General features: G+C 47.5%; 1 protein-coding gene across 3 annotated transcripts in view; it reads left to right on the top strand.

Moving 5' to 3' along the window:
• The window catches only part of FASTKD3 (FAST kinase domains 3), a 661,001-nt gene that overhangs the window by 386,402 nt on the left and 254,092 nt on the right, over positions 1-20,507 (top strand). For all 3 annotated transcript variants that reach the window (XM_069613727.1, XM_069613728.1, XM_069613726.1), the window contains exon 4: positions 4,782-4,956. In XM_069613727.1, coding sequence (XP_069469828.1) covers positions 4,782-4,956 — 175 coding nt within the window. The remainder of the gene's footprint in view (positions 1-4,781; positions 4,957-20,507) is intronic.

Genomic DNA, 20,507 nt, shown 5'->3' with positions numbered 1-20,507 from the left:
GCAGCGGGTCTGTTGTTTTTGCTCGTGATAGGCCGCTCCTCGGGATATTAAGACCCCTCTCACCACGGCCTTCATTGCGTCCCACGTGTTCGCCAGAGAGGTATCTTCGTTTTTGTTCTCTTCAGAGTACTGCTTTACTGTTTTAGCCAGCACGTCTCTCATGGCCATGTCTTCTAGGATCGGGCCATAGAGAGACCAGCTGCGCTGTGGGGACGGGTCAGGATTGTGGGCTCTGAGCGTTAGCGTTATGGGTGCGTGGTCCAAGAGGATTCTAGGTCCAATGAGGACCTCATCTGTGAATGCCAGGATCTGTGGGGATGCCAACAGGAGGTCAATGCGAGAGTATGTTCTATGCACATAACAATAGCACGAATAGTCTTGCTCCTCTGGATATAGGACTCTCCAGGTATCTACCACATCTAGGGTTCGGAAGAGTTTGAGTAGCGCTGTCGCCAGGCCAAAGTCTCTGCGGGCTGGAGGATGCGATCTGTCTGCAAAGGGGTCAGGGAATCAGTTGAAATCTCCGATGATGATGGTTTGGCCTTCAGCAAATGGAAGGAGGGCGCTTTCTAGGGCTGAGTAGAATACCTCCTGCTCTTCATTAGGAGCGTATACCGAAATCAATGTGTACAGTTGGCCAAACATTCGGCATTTCACCGCCACAAAGCGGCCCTCTGGGCATAGCATGGAGTCCAGGATTTGCGGCTTAAGGGCTTTGGCGATCAAGATTGCAGTGCCGCCCCTCTTGCGTTGGATGCCAGAAATTGCAGTGGGAATTGCCGGTCCTGGAGCCTTGTGAAGTCGGCTGGAATCAGATGAGTCTCCTGGAGGAAGACAATGGAGGCCTCGTCATTCTGGATGCGTCTCAAGATCGCTTTCCGCTTCTGCGGGGCGTTGAGGCCCCTGACATTCAGTGTCAAGAACTTTAGTTTCTGGTGTGGAGGGGGCGTTCCCTGAGCGTCCTCTGGAATGGGGCTCTGCTTATCGCAGGGGGAATGGGGGTATTCGGTCTTCATTTCGTGGCTTAAGTTCAGCATGGTTTTCCTGCGGCTGGGTTTTCTGTACCCTCCAACGGGAGGGTAAACTTTTAAGTGGGTGGGGGGCCAGCATTACCCATGCGGCCTTCCCCTGGCCAACAGGGCCAGAACTGTCCTGCCAGCCAGGAGGGCTGGGATTCCTGTAACTGTACTCCCAGCCAACAGGGCTAGGATCAAACCACATAATTGGGTTTGTCTCCAAGAGTGGCTCGGTGACATACTCCTTGGAGTAGGGCATGGGTCGCTCGGGGCCCGCGGCATCTCTGACGTTTTCTTAGGTTTATCGAATCGGAAATTTCATGATCACTGTGGGTGGAAGGGTTACTTTACTTTCCGGCGTCTCTGAGCTTTGAACCAGGGTTGCTGCTCCTGGGGTGATTGCTCCGTCTCCCCCGAGGGACGTAGGGGACTATGGGCCGTTGAGGACTCCGGAGAGTTAGAGTGCAAAATGGACTCCGCCATCCTCCAGACGACTTATCTTACGCTGAACGCCTTGGACGCCTTGGAACGTGAATTGGAGAGTGGACGGAAACCAACATCGATAGCGTATTTACTGTGACTGCAGGAACCCAGTTAAGGGCTTCAAGGCTCTTCTTTTCTGTAGGGTCATCAGCGAGAGGTCTTGGAAGATCTGAAGTTGAGTGCTCATGAACGAGAGCTCATCCTTAGTACGGCTTATTGCCGAGAGGGCCTCTTTTGTGGCATAGAAATGGACTCTGGTGATTACGTCCGGAGGACCGTCAGAGTCCACCCCACGTCTTGGGCGCAGTCTATGAGTGCAGTCTAGGATGAGCTGGGCTTTGTCCATGTGTGGGAGGAGGGCTTGGAAGAAGTTGCCCATGTATTCTGGTAATTCTTTGTCTGGGACCGATGACGGGACGCCTGGGATACGCAGGTTATTTCTTCTAGCCCTGTTTTCCAGATCCTCCTGTTTAAAATCGAGTACCTCGTTCCTGTTCTGTAGCACCTGGAGGTTGCGTCTCAGCTCTATTAATGCGGCATCGTGGCTCTGGGTTAGGTCCTCTACCTCTCCAAGTCTCTTCTCCGCTTCTGTGAGTCGGTGGTCTGTTTGATCCATCCGCGTAGACAGTTCAGTCATGCAAGACCGGAACTCAGCTTTGATGTCCTGCATGAAGGCCTGGATGTCATCTCTAGTGGCTAGCTTTCCCTGTTCTCCGGGGGCATTCTGTGGGGTTAGCTTCGGGGGAAGGGGCTGACCTCTTTGTCTTGTCCGCGGCCAGCAGCATGGCGGAGATATCCGAGGATTTGGTTGTTTTAGCTGGTTTCGACATCCGTGTGGATTATGGATCTGAACCTCCCGGGGCGGCGGTTTTAGGGGTGGGTCTGGTCCGCTATCCCGCAGGGGGACACCCAAAGTGGTAGAGGCTCCGAGGCCGTCAGTCGGCGGTAGACTGGGGTCCCAAGGACGAACCTGAAGCGCCGATCACTGGCGCGAGAGACCCCACAGTTGTAGGGGCGGGGGCCCAGGACACTCGAGGGGTACCGGGGACTAATGGGCAGGGGCGCCCCAGGAAACCACCGGGTGGCGGGGCGCGGCGCGGAGCGGATAGTGATCTCAGGAGCCTCCGATGTTAGGATCCCAGTGGCGCTGGAGTCGCCAGTTCAGCGCCCCGGGACGGCAGGGTCAGGCCGGGAGCCCAGAGCTTCTTGCTGGATCCAGGGGGTGGTGCCGTCGCTGGTGCAGGGCCTCGGGCTGTGCGCAAGTCAAGGGTCGGTGTGCCGGGGCGCCCCTGGAAGATGTGAAGGAAGACCCAGCCAATGCACAGCCCGGAGGCAAAGTGGTTGCGACCGCTTCAAGCGACCACGGGAAGCTAGCACCCACCAGAGCCCCACCGCCGAGCTCTCACCTTCTTCAAGGCTGGAGGACCTCAGCTGCCGTTCTCAAAATTCCCAGGGGCGGGGAGGGCCGCGGGAGGCCGCCGCAGGCTTCCCGCCCGTCTTCAGCGTAGCACCGCTTCCGGGCTCAGGAGCTCCTGCTCGACCAGAGCCACAGGGACAGAGCCCGTTCTTCCCTCACCGGGGTCACCTCTGAGGATTGGCGTGGGGGGGGGCACCAAGGTGGGACGAAGGCCGCACCCGCCCGCTGCACTCGCTCTTCCAGCAGTCGGTGGGCCGGACTCCCGTGCAGCGTCTTCGTAGCCGCCGCCTCTGGTTGCTTCAGGGCTCCACCTCGGCGTCCGAGACAGGACAGGGATAGCTTCCCGCTCGCTCCATGTTACAGCGCGGGGCTCGTCACGCCCGCCATCTTGGATGTGCCGGTCGCGTCTCGGTGCGAGAGTGGGGCACCGCCGATTCAGGGGCTAGTAGGGGGAAACGGGGCCCCACCGGCTCACACCAGATGCTCTGCAACCTCAGGAAGCCATTGACCAGCGCGATCCGATCCAAAACCATCGAATGGTAGCTGGTGGCCGCGGGCTCCGGACGGAGGACATCAAGGAAGCAGCCGCATCGCTGGCGCTCCTGGCCACGCCCCCAACCTGTTTTTTTTAATGTCGGTTATCTTTCTCAACTGCACCCTTATCCTCTACTATTTTTCCCTGCCAGTCATCAACTGTTCTCTATGTCTGGATATTTTCAAGACTTGATTATGGAAGCAGTGCATACCTTTACCACCCTTTCTTGGCCACAAGCTGCAATATAGGTTGAATGCTGCTGCCTGCCTGATTCACTGCTTTGGCTGCTGGATTCTTCGCCCCAGCCCTCTCCTCCCTCCTCCGAGTTCCTGTTGTCAAACACATCAAATTAAAGTTATTTTCAATTCATTTAAGTGCTTTCCAATGAGGCAGTGAGACTTCATCACCTTTGCTTTCCAGTCATCAATCCAGCACTATGCGCCTTCTCAGAACTTCTGCTCCTCACCTAACCACCTTCTTCTCAATCATTGCTTCTCGAATTGTTTCTTTACAAATCGTCCCAGTTCAAGATCAATTTATCTTCTGCAGATCACTGAAGATCTTGTTCTACCTGCAGTAACTGTCTTTGATTCGCCCATCAGTGTTGCTTCCTGCCTAGAAATTACCTCTGTGCTTAAATAGATATTTTTAAGTTTAGTGGCAGCACACCAATTCCTTTTTGTGGCATTCAGTCTTTTCACCATGTTATAGAAATGTAACTACGGTAAAGCCCTACCATTAAGATGTCCTACATCCTCAAGGAGACTAAATTGTGAAATTACAAAGCTTATTGCTTCTCCTTTTGAGCTAATGCACTAATCGCATCGCATTGCATACTTTTCTTGGAAATTCTCGTTTATGATTCCTATTACTCATAATTGAATGCATTTTAATTTTGTGGACAGGTAGTTTATTTTTCATAACAATAATGTGCATCCTAGAGCTTGTCGGAATTTCGACCAAACTCCTTTTTTCTACTTTACTGACAATCTGTATTTGCTTATTTGGGAGTCGTATTCTATGTCTGTTTTTATTTTTATTTAGTTTGTGGTGAACCAGGAATTTTTTGTACTAGGTAATTTACAGACATTTCTTAACTGCACCCTCTCGCTTCCCTCTCCATTTACTTATACACCCTGCTTCTTACTTTGAAACAGTTTTGTTGTAAGTTTGCACTAAAAAACGACAATGAAATATAAATGTAAAAGATGCACACTTCCCTGAAATTCCTCGAATTAATGGTTGCCTGTTGTCCGTTAAAACAGCAGTTGTGAGCTGATATAATTACTTAGTTCAATGTGTGTATTTTTTTTATATTTAAATAAAATAGGGCCCCAGACTGCTTCCAAAATACCGTGTGAAGACGTTCCTGACTCATGGCTGTTCTTTGGAGAGCAGCGTGGATTTGCAGCTCTATCATAAAGTGAAGTCCGGGCTGATCGAACTTCTGGGAGCGAGGATGTATTTTGCTTCCCATGTGCTGACACCTTATTGCTACACATTAGGTAAGAGATGGTTTGTTTTCTCAATGAGGGTGCCTAATATGATTTCTATTAAATCAGTAGACCTGGATAAAATGTCTCTGCATATAACTGATATCTAAGGGGTCTATTGAAAGGTTCTATCTAGTGAATAATATCGGATTGGATCTTGAAGCCCAACCAGACAGCAACATACCAATGCACGTTCTTAAATGTTTGTTTGATTGCTGATGACAAAGTGCATCGTTTTTTTTTCTTCCCTTTAGCACCCTTAATTCTGAATACTGGCTGTACCCGGCGTAACATACACCATTCTAGCATATCTTAAAGGTTATTAATTAAATATCATTGCACTTTTATTTATTTATTCACTCATATATTTTATTGTAAACACAATTAACAATCTTGTTCTTCTCGGATACAACACTTAATGAGCCGAATGATCAAACCTTTGAGAGAGCAATTTATAGTTGCCTGTGACTGAATACAGGTTTCGGAAGGTATAGGACAGAGAGGGACAGAGAGAAACTGCCATGTGACTTATTAATGTTCATTGAAAAGGCTAAACGTGTAGGAAACAGTCTTCTTTTGAATTTGGAAGGCATATTTTTATCACATGGACTGTGAGGTATAAGAGTAGTATCTAAGTTCAATCAATCGATTACACAGGCCTCTATGATGTGTGTTTGTAGACGCGTAATTGTCAACCTTGTTCCATTGCAGAGTCCCCGAGATGGCATAAGATTGCCTAGTAGCATAATTACAGCGCATAATTACTGCACCAACTTTCAATTTTGTCGTGAGGCGGCATTCATCCCACAGCGTTTTGCTCTTTAGAGACTGAAACGTTGAGCCTGTAATTAACTGTTCATGGACACTGGAACCGCCGTGCCCTGTGTGAAGAGAAGTGGGGTTGGAAGTAACTTGAAATTATTTCGAATGTTTGCAGTAGTGGAAGGCGAAGTTGACTTTGTAGAACAGTGCTCATTCTGTTAAAATGATAGCTGCTGTTGAATTGGAAGGGCACACAGAGGTGAAGTTTGCCATTTGGACAGCAGAGTACGGAAAAATACCTAAGCATTTGAGATATGGTATTGTGGAATCAGCTTAGATCACATGCTATGCATAGGATGACATCTAGTGGAAGCTGCAGAGTCTTACAGTTGTTGTCTTTGAAACTCGAAAAGGGACGCGGACAGGGTGTGCCAGTAATACTATCCCTAGTGTGACGTCCACTTTACCCATGGTCCTTCACGCGTCAATGTCCCTCAGATCGTTTTTCCCCGCCCTTATTGACAGACGCTAAATCGCAGAGTTCCTATTCAGCCAACACCATTAATTAAAACATAGAGTTAGTTACTCTTTCTATCCTTTAAATCTCCGACCTTTGACGAACATCTTCGATAGCGGCGATGAGGAAGAACGTTGGCAGACAGACATCCTGATTCAACGACGCCCCTAAGGCCGCACCGGGCCTCAGCCCAGACAGTAGGGAGAGTGGGGGTGGACATTTCTTAGGGCTCTAAGAGAATGCATATTCTCCAGCATTGGATCTTTCATGGATTCACATGCTTAGAATATTCCCCGTCGTCAGACTGGGACCCCTCGGTACACATATATAGCCTTTTCCAATAGGAAAACTTCCGACACTTTTGTGTCCTATCTACGTCCTTTTAGGACCCGCCTACGCATGCTCCGTAGGACGTCCCGGTATAAGAGGCCCGCCCCCGCGGCTCCCCTTCAGATTTCAACCGTCTCCAAAGTAGTGGGATCTCCTCGCGTTGTCTTACTATTTTGTACAAGGTTGCATTACTGGAATTTGAGTACAGAAAATGTCCTCCGTGTCAGGAAAAGCGCTGTTCCGCCCATGCGCGACGTGCGGCTTGAAAAAAGTTTACGAGGGGGACGGACATATGGATTGTATATATTGCCTCCACCCTCATCATTCGGCGGATAACTGCGACATATGCAAAGGGTTTTCTCAAAAAACCCTCAAGGACCGCAGCCGATGACTGGTGGCATGGCTGAATGATGGAGCGGGGGCACACCCCCCTTCGGAGCTAGGCTCCACACAATCGGCAAAAACATCACGCCGCGCTACCTCGTCGGAACCACCGGCGAAGAAATCTCGACCGACGGAAAAAGAGTCGTCTGGAAGTCACTCAACTAGAGACTCCTCGTCAAAGAAATCATCTTCATCAAAGGAAAGGAAATCCTCCTTGGGCGATCATCATAGATCGACCACGAGTCGAGAGTCGAGTAAAAGCAAGCCAAGTGTGGAAAAGGCGGGACCGCCAAAACCACCTGCTAAGTCATCGTCGTCGACGGCGGCCCAGTCATCGGCCTCCACCCTGCCACAGGTGGCATCCACTGTCCCACCGACAACGACGTCGAGGATGGCCTCGTCGACGGGGGTTCTACAGGAGGCCTGGAGGCCTGAAATTTTTGAGCCGATCCCCCCGGATACTTTACTACAAGAACAGGCTGTGTTGCTGTCCTCGGAGGACGAGGATGAGAGAATAGCTGGCCCAGCAGACCTAGGGCTATGAGTGGCTGACAAGTCGTCGACGAGGGGATCCGTTATACCGGTATCTGCCCCTCTTCTCAATCTGTTTTGTCGTTGGAAATTCTGTCCACGCTTCAATCGTTGTTACAGTCGTTGGACCAGAGACTACCTCAGGCAAACCTGCCACAGTCACCCGTCGACGAGCCAGGCCCGTCCCGTCAACCGACGCACCTACGCACGCCAATCTCAGCACTGGCACAAGAGGAAGGTGAGCTGCCAGATTCAGAGTCTGACAGGGGAGCCATGTCGGATATTTCATCATCCCCCTCCAGGGATCCAACCTGGGAGTCGGAGGTGGAGTTGGAAACCCCTAGAAGCCCAGCTCACCCGTCCCCTCCGGACGACATTGCGTCATTCCATTCTATGATGGAGAAGGCATGCCAAGAATTTGGTTTGTCCCAGGAAGAACAGAAAAAGGACTGTTTTTTGTTCGACCACATGGGTAAGAGAAGGAGGTCTGTGTTCTCGATACCAATACTAGACCATGTATGGAAGGAGGGGTTGCAGACAATGCGTCGCCCGTTTTCAGAGCCGGCAGTGAAAGGACGCCTGGAAAAAAAGTTTAAGGCTCCAGAGTCTACCCCCAAGTGTTTATCCTCCCAACCAACGCCAGACTCGGTGGTGTCGGCGGCAGCGGCGAGGAAGGCGAAGGCCCAGCACAAGTGCACGACGACTCCTGAGAACGAAGCGAGACGCCAGGATGCCTTTGGCAAAAAAGTGCTATCCGTGGGAGCGACCACAGTAAAGGCCGCAAACTCTCTGGCAATTGTTGCCAGATACGATAGGGAGATGTGGCACAGGCTAGCTCTTTTGCTTGATCATCTTCCGGAAGAGCATAGGAAGGCAGCGATGTTACTCGTCCGAGAAGGTGAGGAAGCCTCAAATCACGCAATAAACATCGCGGTGGACCTCGCTGAGTCAGGCTTCAAGCAAGTCAATAATGGGGTCGTATTACGTCGACAGTCATGGCTTAAGTGTACCTACTTCAGGCCAGAAGTACAATACAAAGTTTTAGATATGCCCTTTGAGGGAGACCTTCTTTTTGGTGAGAAGGTGGACGAAGACCTAAAGGGAATGAAAGAGGACTCGGACACGGCACGTTCATTGGGTGCCCTCCAGAGTGGCAGAAACTACAAGTCTTTTCGTCCCTTTAGAGGGGCTTCAGGTAATTCAATATTCTCTGCATCTGGAGACAGATCCTTTGGCAGATCTGCTTACCCCTCCCAGGGATACAGACGTGCCTCCCAAACGGCAAACAGTCGCCGGAACTTCCAGACTCCCAGAAAAAGACCATCATATCCGTCGTCGTCGAGAGACAAGCAAAATAAAGATCAGCAGTGACATACAACACACCGTTCTGGGGGGAAGAGTTTCAGCATATGTCGACGAATGGGAACGAATAACGACGGATCAATGGGTGCTGGATACTATAAGAAACGGACACTCTCTACAATTCAAACACAGCCCTCCGCAAATTCCACCTGCGTTCACCGCTCATTCCCATCTGAAGATACTGCAACAAGAGGTAACACTCAAGTTAGCAAAGGGGGTGATAGAATTAGTTCCAACATCACAGAGAGTTCCTGCATCAAAAACCAACCTCGAAGGAGGAACAACGCATCCTTCTAGACGTGACCTCAACGCTGCTGCTCAAGGACTCCATCGAAATAGTCCCAGCAAACCAGGTAAACAAGGGTATGTAGTCAACCTACTTTCTTGTGCCAAAAAAAATCTAACAATGCGCCCAGTATTAGTCCTATGCCCTGCAAACACCTATATCAAGCCACAAAAATTCTGCATGACAACGCTACAAGAAGTCATCCCACTGCTAAAGCGGGGGGACTACATAGCAACATTGGATATGAAAGATGCATATTTTCATATTTCAATGTTCCCAGTGCACAGAAGATTCTTGCATTTCAAGATGGCAAACCAGCACTACCAAGTCAAGGTGCTACCCTTCGGCATAGCATCCGCTCTAAGGGTATTCACCAAGGTACTGGTGGTCGTGACAGCGCATCTGCGCAGGGAGGCAATCCTAGTGTACCCCTAGCTGGACGACTGGCTGATTACAGTTAGTCTCCCCAAATTTGCAGGCAAAATACTCCAAGAACTATAATGTTCGGGGCTCATTGGGCTTCTCAATAAACGAGAAATAAATCAAGCCCGGTACCAAACAAGACAAAACAGTTCCTAGTAGCTGTCATTAACACGGAAGAAGGAGTTAGCTTTTCCATCAAAGGAAAGAGTACAGAATATGCTACTGCAAATACCTCCTTATCAAGCCGGTCACCAGATTAGCGGATGCAAAGCTATGCGTTTGCTCAGCATGATGGCATCTTGAATGTACTAGGTACTGCACGCACGTTTGCACATGCGCCCCATGCAGGAGTAGTTGGTCTCATGCACGCGGTCAGTGGGACGATCTAGTGGTTGTTTTGCCAACACTAGTACTACACCTTTGCTGCTGGACAAAAGAGAATCTGTTGAGGGGAAAACCCTTCCATGATCCGGCGGTGCAAGCAGTAGTTACAACAGATGCGTCACTCTCCGGGTGGGGGGCACATCACCTTTATCTCACAGCACATGGTCTGTGGACTCACATCACGGCACAGAACCACATCAACCTGCTGAAACTTCTGGCGGTATTCAAAGCGCTTCAAGCAATCAAAGCACAGCTGACAAAATCAGTTGGTACAAATCCTAATCGACAGCACCATTGCAATGTTCTAGATCAACAAGCGGGGGGGCACACATTCTCCAAATCTGTCCAAGCCAGCACAGAAAATATGGAGATGTGCACTCACAGGGGTGATGTTCCTATCTTCCCAGCATGTTCCAGGGAGCTCAACACCCTGACAGACTCGATCAGCAGGGATCCCCTACCAGAGGAACACACATGGCAACTAGACACAAATGTCTTAGACCACATCTTCTCACAATGGGGTTTCCCCACACTACTTGTTCGCTACAAGAGAAAACAAGCAATGCCCAAACTTTGTGCCCAGGTTTCCCCAACCAGACTGTAGGGGGAACGCTGTATGGATGAGCTGGTCATGGAAATTTGCTTACGCTTTTCCCCCCCCAACTCCTCTAATGAACAGGATGGTGAGAAAGATTCACAGTGGACACTCATCCTAGTTGCTCCCATGTGGGCAAGACTGCAATGGTATCCACATCTGCGCAAACTGGCGATGTGCGATCCCATCAAACTCCCATGCCAGTACAATCTACTGACCCAACACGGGGTAATAAATGTACACCCTCAACCTCACTCAATGAACTTGGCAGCATGACTCCTGAGGTCATAGAGTTTGGGCATCTAAATCTACCACAGAGGTGTATGGAGATCCTCAAGGAGGCACGTAAACAAAACACCAGACGCTGTTATTTCTACAAGTTCACAAGATTCGTAATTTGGTGCCAGTCTAAACAAACCCTGTAGAATGAACTTCATCCCATATTCTTCACTACATGTTCCACTTGCTAGACTCAGGGTTAGTATTCAACTCTATAAAGGTTCACCTGGTTGCTCTAGCAGCTTGCACCACCTCTCACAGTAGAGTATCGTGGTGGAAGGTTCCCGTCATTAAAGCATTCATGGAGGGAGTAAAGAGACTGCACCCTCCAATTTCAAACCCTCCTCTAGATGGGATCTCAAAGTAGTACTCGCTCATGGGACCTCCCTTTGAGCCCATGCCTAAGTCAAGTCTTAAACACCTGACATATAGGTCGTCTATTGGATTTTTTTTAGGTCAAGTAGTGCTGTCTCTGTGCCATGTCGGGGGCGGAAACCGGATTGGCGTAGGCCAAGGTGGTGGTTGTCTTCAATACCTTTTTGAACCTGCAGGTAGGCTGCTTTGTCCAGAATCTTTAACAGAAAGGGGACTGTTGTGTCGGTATTTCCCTGTGATAGATGGGTCGAGAGAGTTTTTTTTTTAGGAGAGGTCTGACCCAAGCTTCTTTTAGGAACGTTGGTACATGCGACGATTTGAATGATGAGTTGATGAATGCGGTAATGAAGGGAGCCATGTCTGATGGGCAGTCTTTGATAATGTGGGAAGGGCAGGTATCTCCCTTGCAGTTGGACGGCTTAATGGATTTTATGAGTGCAATCACTTCAGATTAGAGAATTCAAATGTAGGTATTTGACTGGGAGCGTCACAGACTGGAGGTGTCGCTGTGCGATCTAGAAGGGCAGATAAGGCTTTTTGGTGGGCTAAAATTTTAGCGTGTAGGGTATCTAGTTTGTGTAGCATAGCTGCTTGAATGTGGTTGCACCAGGTCTCGTCCTTGGTAAGGGTGGATGGTGGGTGACTCTAGTTCCCTGAAGATGGCAAAAATGTCCTTAGTGCCTGAGTTAGCGTTGCTAATCCTGGTGTTGTAGGAGTCTGCCTTAGCCTGTGTGGTGGCTATTTTATAGTCTCTGGATATGGACTTGAAGGCCATTTTGTTGGACTCGGTGGGGTACTTTTTCCAATTGGCCAGTAGCGCTCTCTTTTTGTTGCAGAGATCTGAGAGTTCTTGTGAGAACCAGGCATTGGAATGCTTAGTTTTTTTTTGCATTTTTTTCCCGTGAGTGGTGCAATGGCATCCACAGCTGTGGTTATGACTTGGCTAAAAGTGTTAGCTAAGAGGGTGGGATCATTGGGGAATGGAGGTTGCAGAGCTGGGATGAGCAGGTGCGGGAGGAGAGTATCTTTGGTTAGTTTCTTAGAGCTCCTTGAGAGCCCTGCAGGAAGAAGGATGGTCGGTTAGGCAGGTCCTGGTGAAGTGTCGATGTGACAGTTGATGCAGAAATGGTCTGACCAGGGGATGGGAGATATGGTGTGGTGGAGAATAGGGCCGTTGTGTCACCCAGTCTAAGGTGCGTCCTTTGATGTGTGTAGGCTTGGCGATAGCTTGGTCAAATCCTAGTGTGGTTAGCGCCTTTTGTAGGGATTGTGCGTTAGGGTCCTTGGCGTCGTTGAGCCCTAGGTTCATGTCACCCAACAATACTACTTTGGTTGTCTTTTTCAGATTGTCTGAGATCGAATGGATGAGGGCTTCCTGGAAGTCGTTTTGAGGGTCCTGGGGGGGCGATACACTAGATGGAATGCAATGGTAGTGTTATGGGAGATTTTGAGTTTGACTGGTAAGTAATCTTAGTTGAGGCCTATTTCTGCCTGGGTTCTTATAATGTCAAGAGAGTCTTTGGCTATAATGGCCACACCTCCCCCCTTTGTCCTGTCCGATCTTGTCTATAGATGGTACAACCATCAAGGATGGCCAGTGAGAGGGCAGGTCCAAAGGTGTCTTGTAACCATGTCTCGCATAGAAGGAGCAAGTCAAGGTTATCTCTAGTGATAAGGTCATGCACATCAAGCGTGTGTGCAGGGATAGAGCGTGTGTTAACTAGGGCACAGTTAAGGCTGGTCAATGGGAGGCAAGTGGGCCATGTGGTAACATTGGTGGCATGGGCATCGGGGCCTAACCTATTGTCAGCAGCCTCAGTGGGCAATGCATTTGGGGCACCAGGGGCATCAGGGCCCAGCATGATGCATCAACATCAGTGCGCAATGCATTTGGGTCAGTAAGGGCATCCGGGCCCAGCATAATACAGGCATCAACATCAGTGCGCAATGCATTTGGGTCAGTAAGGGCATCAGGGCGCAGCATAATACAGGCATCAACGTCAGTGCGCAATGCATTTGGGGCACCAGGGGCATCAGGGCCCAGCATAGTACAAGCATCAACATTAGTGCGCAATGCATTTGGGTCAGTAAGGGCATCAGGGCCCAGCATAATACAGGCATCAACATCAGTGCGCAATGCATTTGGGGCACCAGGGGCATCAGGGCCCAGCATAATACAGGCATCAACATCAGTGCGCAATGCATTTGGGGCACCAGGGGCATCGGGTCCCAGCATAGTACAAGCATCAACATTAGTGCGCAATGCATTTGCTCAGTAAGGGCAACAGGGCCCAGCATACTACAAGCATCAACATTAGTGGGCAATGCATTTGGGGCACCAGGGGCATCAGGGCCCAGCATAATACAGGCATCAGAATCAGTGGGCAACAAGCAGCGTTGTGTGGTTTCCTGTGAAAAGACAGTGTTTGCTCTTAGGACCTTGGCTTGAGGAGACACGGTATAGTTATGGAATGGGGCATTCGGTATGTAACGGTGACATTGCGCATATCTAGTACCGATATGCGCATTCTGAACTGCAGTGCTTCGCGGGTTGGTGAGGGGGGAGTGAGTCTTGGTGCGCAAACAGAGCATTGTGTTGCGGCGGGAGACGTCATGCGTGCAGGCATTTGGGGATTAGGCAAGTGAGGGAGGCGTTGGGGGTCTTACCTTCCGAAATGGATTGCCTTTCTCTGGTCGGCAGCGGAGAGCAGCGGAGAGCTGCAGAGAGGGAGCTCAGCCTTTGCTGTCTGCCTTCGCTGGACGGCTTTGCCTGCCGGTTCACCTCCCCTCCATTTAAAGCAGAAGGGGAGGGCCGGACAGGCTGCAGGGCCCAGTGAGTGCTATGTTTACATCTCGTTGCCGGTGATACGATGGCAGCGGCTATCTTAGTCCTCATCCGATTGTCATGTGTTTCACAGCACAGACGGCGCGGCCTGGCTTTGATGCAGCACTCCGGTGAGTGCTCCGGGGGACAGCTGATCCTCCCCTCGCAGCGAAGCTGCAGAGAGGGAGCTCAGCCTTCCAGCTCTCCTCCTGCTTTTAGACCTCTCAGCAGCCTTCGATTTGGTAGAGCATAAAACTCAATGCCACCATCTCACCGCCTCAGCCAACTTCTCAACCAAAGCATGTGAATGGATTTCCTCATTTCTGCAGGAGAGAGTAATGAAAGTCTTCTCAGACTCCGCTAACGCTACACCCAGCCCTATCAAATGTGGAGTCCCACAGGGCTCCTGCATAGCCCCCACACTATACAACCTTTTCACGAGACTCCTGTTCAGGATACTTGACTCTCTGGGCATCTCATATGCCAATTATGCAGATGATACATAGGTTCTCATCCCCCTGTCGGGTGATTACACCACGGACCGGAACACAGTTAACAGTCCACCATTCAATCCTGGATGGCTGAGAATTGGCTCTGCCTAAATAGTGATAAGACCAAACTCCTGCTGGTCGGCTCCCCATCCAAATTGGGCAAACTTGATAAAAAGTACCAATCATTCACTGTGGATAATATTACTATCACAATCTCTCACACTATTAAAACATTGGGTGTGTACCTCGAACCCAGCCTCACCATGGACAGACAGGTCAATGCCGTCGCCTCCTCCGCAGCATACCACTCCAAACTCATCAATGCCATCAGACCCTTCCTATCACAGCAAAATTGCATCTCCATAGCCCGAGCCATCATCGGTTCCAGACTGGACTATTGCAATGCCCTGTACATTGGAACCTCTCAAAAAAACCTCGCCAAACTCCAGATTGCTCAAAATAATGCCTTAAGGAACACATCTCAGGGGTCAGGAGGCAGGTACACTGGCTCCCCATCAAGGAAAGAATGGTTTTCAAAACTCTGGCCCTAACACACAAATGTCTTCATGATCAGGCCCCTCCCTATCGGGCACACAGGATCACCAAACAAACAGCCACCAGACCATCAAGGTCGGCCTATGCCAACCGCATCTCGGTTCCACACACGCGCAGAGTACGTGCAGGAGGCACCAGCTTCCCCACTATGGTCGCAACCCTATGGAACAACCTCCCAGCTCAGATTAGATCAATCGACTCACACACAGCCTTCCGCAAGGCCTTAAAAACCCAGCTCTTTGTCTAATGAGCACTTCCCCATTAGATCAGCACCACTGTATCACCATGTAAATGAAATGTATGTGTTTTGCAATCTGATACCTAGACAAGAATATGAGTAAACAACTGTAACGTTCAATGTGGAACATCTGTAACCAAACAAATTGTAACTTAGTGAATGTATCTAAGCATACTTTCTTGGGCCGCTTATTGTAACCCGCAAGCAAGCCTCCTTAAATTTCCATTAAAGCGCCTCGTTGCCTGTGGGCTGTAGCACGCTCTACAAATACAAAATAAATAAATAAGACTGCCTTCTTAATAGCTATTACATCCATAAGAGTAAGTGAACTTCAGGCATTGTCAGTGCAGGACCCATTCTTTGTCATCCACAAGGACAAATTGTTTTTACAAACACACCCTAGGTTTTCAACTAAATTAATTTCCAAATCTTACGTAAACCAATCCATTGAGCTACTGGCCTTCTTTCAGAACCCAACAAGCTCAGCTGAGAGAAAACTCCATACACTAGAAGTAAGGAGAGCACTTTACTATGTAAACACCAGATTGAGCAACTGTTTGTCTCTGTAGCACCAGGCAGAGGAGACCGCATTTCCAAGAATGCCATCTCCAGATGCATACAACTCTGTTAGTCATTATCAAGCAAGACACTGCCTTTCACACCAAGAGCCCACTCCACAAGGTTTACAGGAGCGACTTTGGCCTTTATCGCAAATGTCCCGCTGGACACCATTTGCAAAGCAGCTACATGGAGCTCAGTACACACTTTCACTCAGCACTACTGCATTGGCACTCATTTCAAAGCATATACACTGGGTGGGATAAGCGGTTTTAGAACTGCACTGTCTCATAACCCACCACATATTCTTAACACTGCATGCTAATCTATGCATAGCATATGATCTAAGCAGATTCCACAAGCCTCAGAAGGGATACATTACTCACTGTAATCGTATTTCTGATGCTTGTATCTGCTTAGATTCACATGCACCCACCCTTCCTCCCCTTGGAAAGAAGGTGCATAGATGTTTATATGAGCTTTATCAGATTCATATCTGCTTTAATACACCTGTACTCACGCTATTCTTCATGCTACCTCATGTCAGAAACAAAACAATTTGAGGGACCTCGTCTGAGGGATCTCGATGCGTGAAGGACCATGGATACAGTGGATGTCACACTAGGGATAGTATTACTGGCACGCCCTGTCGAAGTCCCTTTTCGAGTTTCAAAAACAACTGTTATACTCTGCAGCTTCCACTAGATGTCGGCCTATGCATAGCATGTGAATCTAAGCAGATACAGCATCAGAAATACGATTACGGTGAGCACTTTTTGGGCGGCTTATAACTTCGCCCCCTCTTGACGAATCCACACCAAACTTTGCAAAGTATATGGTCTGCTCTGAATTTTTTTTGCAAAGTTTGTTGAGGTGTGGTCAAGGGGGGGTCCTAAAATTTCTTTTTTTCCCATAGACTGAATGGAGAAAAACTTTGCTCACGCCTATAGCCGAAACTGCTGGATGGATTTTCACCAAATTTGCAGCAGGAGTGGCGGCTTGGTCTCGAAAGCATGCTTTTGTAAATTTGGTGGAAATCTGTCAAGTTTTTTTTTTTTAAACGACCAAAAAGTAGGTAAAAAAAAAATTGGCGATATCTGGGTCTGCTCCATGGACACACTTCCCTCTTCGGTCCGCGTACAGGTCACCGATTGGCTAGAGGACCTATGTCATGTCCGCAGACAGGCAACGTGGTCGCTGATTGGTTGGAGTGAAGCGTGAGGTGCGTCACATTTTCACGATGCGCCCGCCATGTTGGTTCCGCGGGCAGCACAGCGTGGAACAGAGCCGAAATCTAATTTTGGGGAGTGTGTTGGTGTGGAAGAGTGGCTGTAGCAGATGGGTCAAATGCTGTATTTGTTTAGGTGGAAGAAGCCCGTGATGTGATCGCAGTGTCTGTGGTTACCGCCGCTGTTAGTGGACATACCAACCACTGACCGCACTACTGGGTATTTTATTATGCTCTGATGTATTGGTTCTGGGTAGTTAGTCGGTTATTGGGCGGAGACGGCATGCATTGAAGAGTGGGTGCATTGGCTACAAGTACTGTCTTAGTATGTCAAGTGTAGTGGATAGGGTGGTTGTGTTGTTTTTGGGTTGTGGTCATTTGGCAGGGGTTTGCTGCATAAGGCCTTCAGCGATTCACCCAAGATTCTAGGCCCTGGCCACAACCCCTGCAGCATAACACACCCATGCAAGCAAACATTTTGACTGTGGTATGTGGGTGGCATAGGGGGGTATGTTTTCAAACGTTTGTGTACTGGTTGCCATTAGTGTAATAGTATTGATAGGATAGGGGACATGGTGTGTGGTAGTTGGTTTGTTGGATTGTCTTCAGAATGTTGGTACCTAAGACTGTAGGCCTTTTGGGTTGTAGTTAGTGGTCAGGTGTTCGCTTGCATGGGTGTGTTATGTTGCAGTGGTTGTGACTATAATCATTGTATACTTACTGTTTGCTTTGTTGAGGCTGCATGCAGTGTTTTGTCCACGCCATGCACCCAAGACTGTAGGCACTAGTCAAAACCACCTCAGCATAAGACACCCACGCGAGCAAACATTTTGGGTTGTGGTGAGTGATCAGGTGTTTGCTTTCATGGGTGTGTTAAATTGTGGTGGTTGTGACTCCAATCATTGTATACTTACTGTTTGCTTTGTTGAGGTTGTATGCAGTTTTCTCATGGTATGGGAAATTGGAGCAGACATTGTTTTTTCATTCTCTGTGATAAAAGAAAAGATCACATGTTAAGGTAGTTTGTAATGAGTTATTGCATTGCATAGTAGACTATTCTGTACTTTGTCGACCCTCATAGTTAGTACTTTACAAGTACTATGCTTCAAACCAGTCTACTGTGCAATTTGCCCAGTTCCTGTGTTTGTTTGTAAATCGTTGGGTCTGTGGGGGAAAAAAAATCCATACAGGATAAAAAAAACCCTTTTTAAGTTATGGTACAATATTTTTCGATGGTTGATTTCAGTAGGAGACATTGAATAGGTTTATGGTTTTTGGTTTGGAAGTGGTGGTACTATTGTTGTAATTAGATACCAGTTGGTGTATTCTAATTGTTAATTTCTTGTTTAATTTTATCAGTATTCATTTATCTATTTGGTTGTTGCAGAATTTGGTGTATGCTAACTGTTGATAGTTTTGAAGTTGTTGAGGGTATTTTTATACGTAGTAAGTGTTGTAGGGTTTCCTTAGAAAAATGTATATTGCAGCTGTCTGTTTGTAGTTCGATACCAGTTGGCGTATTCTAACTGTTTATGGTTTTTAACTGTTAGATAGCTGTTGTTGTCTTATTCTATTAGTTTAAGGATTTAAAAGTTATTGAGGATATTTTGTAGATGTTTATACTCAGATTAGTGAATACATTTTGGTCTTAAGAATATTAAGTAAGCATTTACAAGATTTGCTGGTAATCTTTGTTTTAGAGTAATGCAAGTATCATTACATTCGAACCATCCACATTTCTTTTTTTATGTATGCAGTGTAGTGAACTGCATTGGTTGTGGCTCCTGCGTGGTAGATTATGCCGACTGTTGTGAAGGGTTTCTTACCAAGTGGTACTTGTCCATGTGTGAATCGAGTCAGCTTGCAGTTGTTTTTGGTACCATCTGCATTGTAACGCAAAAGCATTACTATTACGTATTTGCTGTGTGACTGTATTTGTAAGGTGGAACGATTATCAGAATTGCAAGTAGTATATAATCGGCCATGGTTTGCATTTTGTACAAGTTGCTGAAATAGAATGGATTCACAGTTAAGTATGGATACATACACAAAATGTTCATTAGGGATTTGTTCCTGTGCCACATGGTTGCAGAGAATGCATGTATATTTCCATATGTATGAAATCTCGAAGATTTTATTTATAGGTATGTTTTGGTTTTCCAGTACTTGTAGTAAGTACATTGGAAATTCCCGTGGATCTTCTTGTGTGTTTATAGTGAATTTGACCATTCCAGCACAGTAATCCAATTCCTGCCTTATTCCAGAAACACTAAGTGTTGTCGGGATTGTTGGTTGCATTTCTGTGAAGGACTAACATTTGCAAACATAATTGGTCTGTCCCGTTTAAGTAAATGTTTTCAATAATTAGTGGCAATTGGAATAGAATGTTGATTGCTACATTTGCATAGCAATTTACACCAGTTGTATTTGAAAATTTGAATGGACCAGACAGTTCTGTGTCTAAGTGATTTGTTGAAAGTGTGCATTGTTTCTTTGAAGAGGTAGTTGGTTTAGTTTGTGCAGTAGATCCTTCTTTGGTTGTAGTCATTGATGAAGTATTAGTTTCTTTTAATTTCTTTGGAGGTATGGTTGCGAGATCCTGTATAATTTGATCTGAACTAGTTTCCTTTTACAAACGTTTGCTTTTAGAGGAATAGGATAGGTTTTGAGATGGGTGCATAGAGTGCACGTAGTCTATTGTATTCTAGAATGCAAGGAATATCAGCGTTTATTTTACTTGCATCAAAGTTGATTAGAAATAGTCCTTCAAGTGTACGTAGGCGTGATAGTGCTACATAGCTCATGCCTTCTTTAAACACTGTGCTGCCAATATCTAGGAATGCTTGATCTAGGGTAAGACCTTGTGATTTATGAATGGTGACTGTGTATGCTAGAGATAGAGAAAATTGTTCTCTGCGTACATACATGTCTTTGAAAAGAAGGAATAAGGCTGTTGAGCGTTCTATCCTTTTAACCTCTGACAGTTTGTCAAAGTGAATATTGACAAACTAAATGTTGTCACGTGGGTATGTTTGAAAGCCAACAACTGTACCAAGTTCTCCATTAACTAGTCGTTGCTCCACGTCAAGGTTAGGTTTGAGCATTACTCTGCAGTTTAAAGACAATTTTAATATTTTCTCTAAACCAGCTCTGTTAGATAGTTTTCTAAGGTATTAAGTCGTGCTGTGGCTTGTTCACACATGGGTAGTGTCATACCGTGCTCATCTAGTTTGTCTGTGGAGCAAATTTGAACTATTGGTTGCATTTCTTCTTTTAACATTGTTTTATTGAATTGTGCACAGCTTGCAAGAGTTGGCATCAAGGACATACAGTTTACATTTTTGTGTGCTAATTGTTCCATGACATCAGAAGCACATGAGTCATGGCCGTATAGGTCATGGATGCGTCTAGTATTCAAGATACTGTGTGCTTCCTTCGATA

Source organism: Ambystoma mexicanum, chromosome 5p (assembly GCF_040938575.1).
Source record: "Ambystoma mexicanum isolate Mex_15411 chromosome 5p, UKY_AmexF1_1, whole genome shotgun sequence".
Lineage (NCBI taxonomy): Eukaryota > Metazoa > Chordata > Amphibia > Caudata > Ambystomatidae > Ambystoma > Ambystoma mexicanum.
This window is presented reverse-complemented; position numbering and strand designations above follow the sequence as displayed.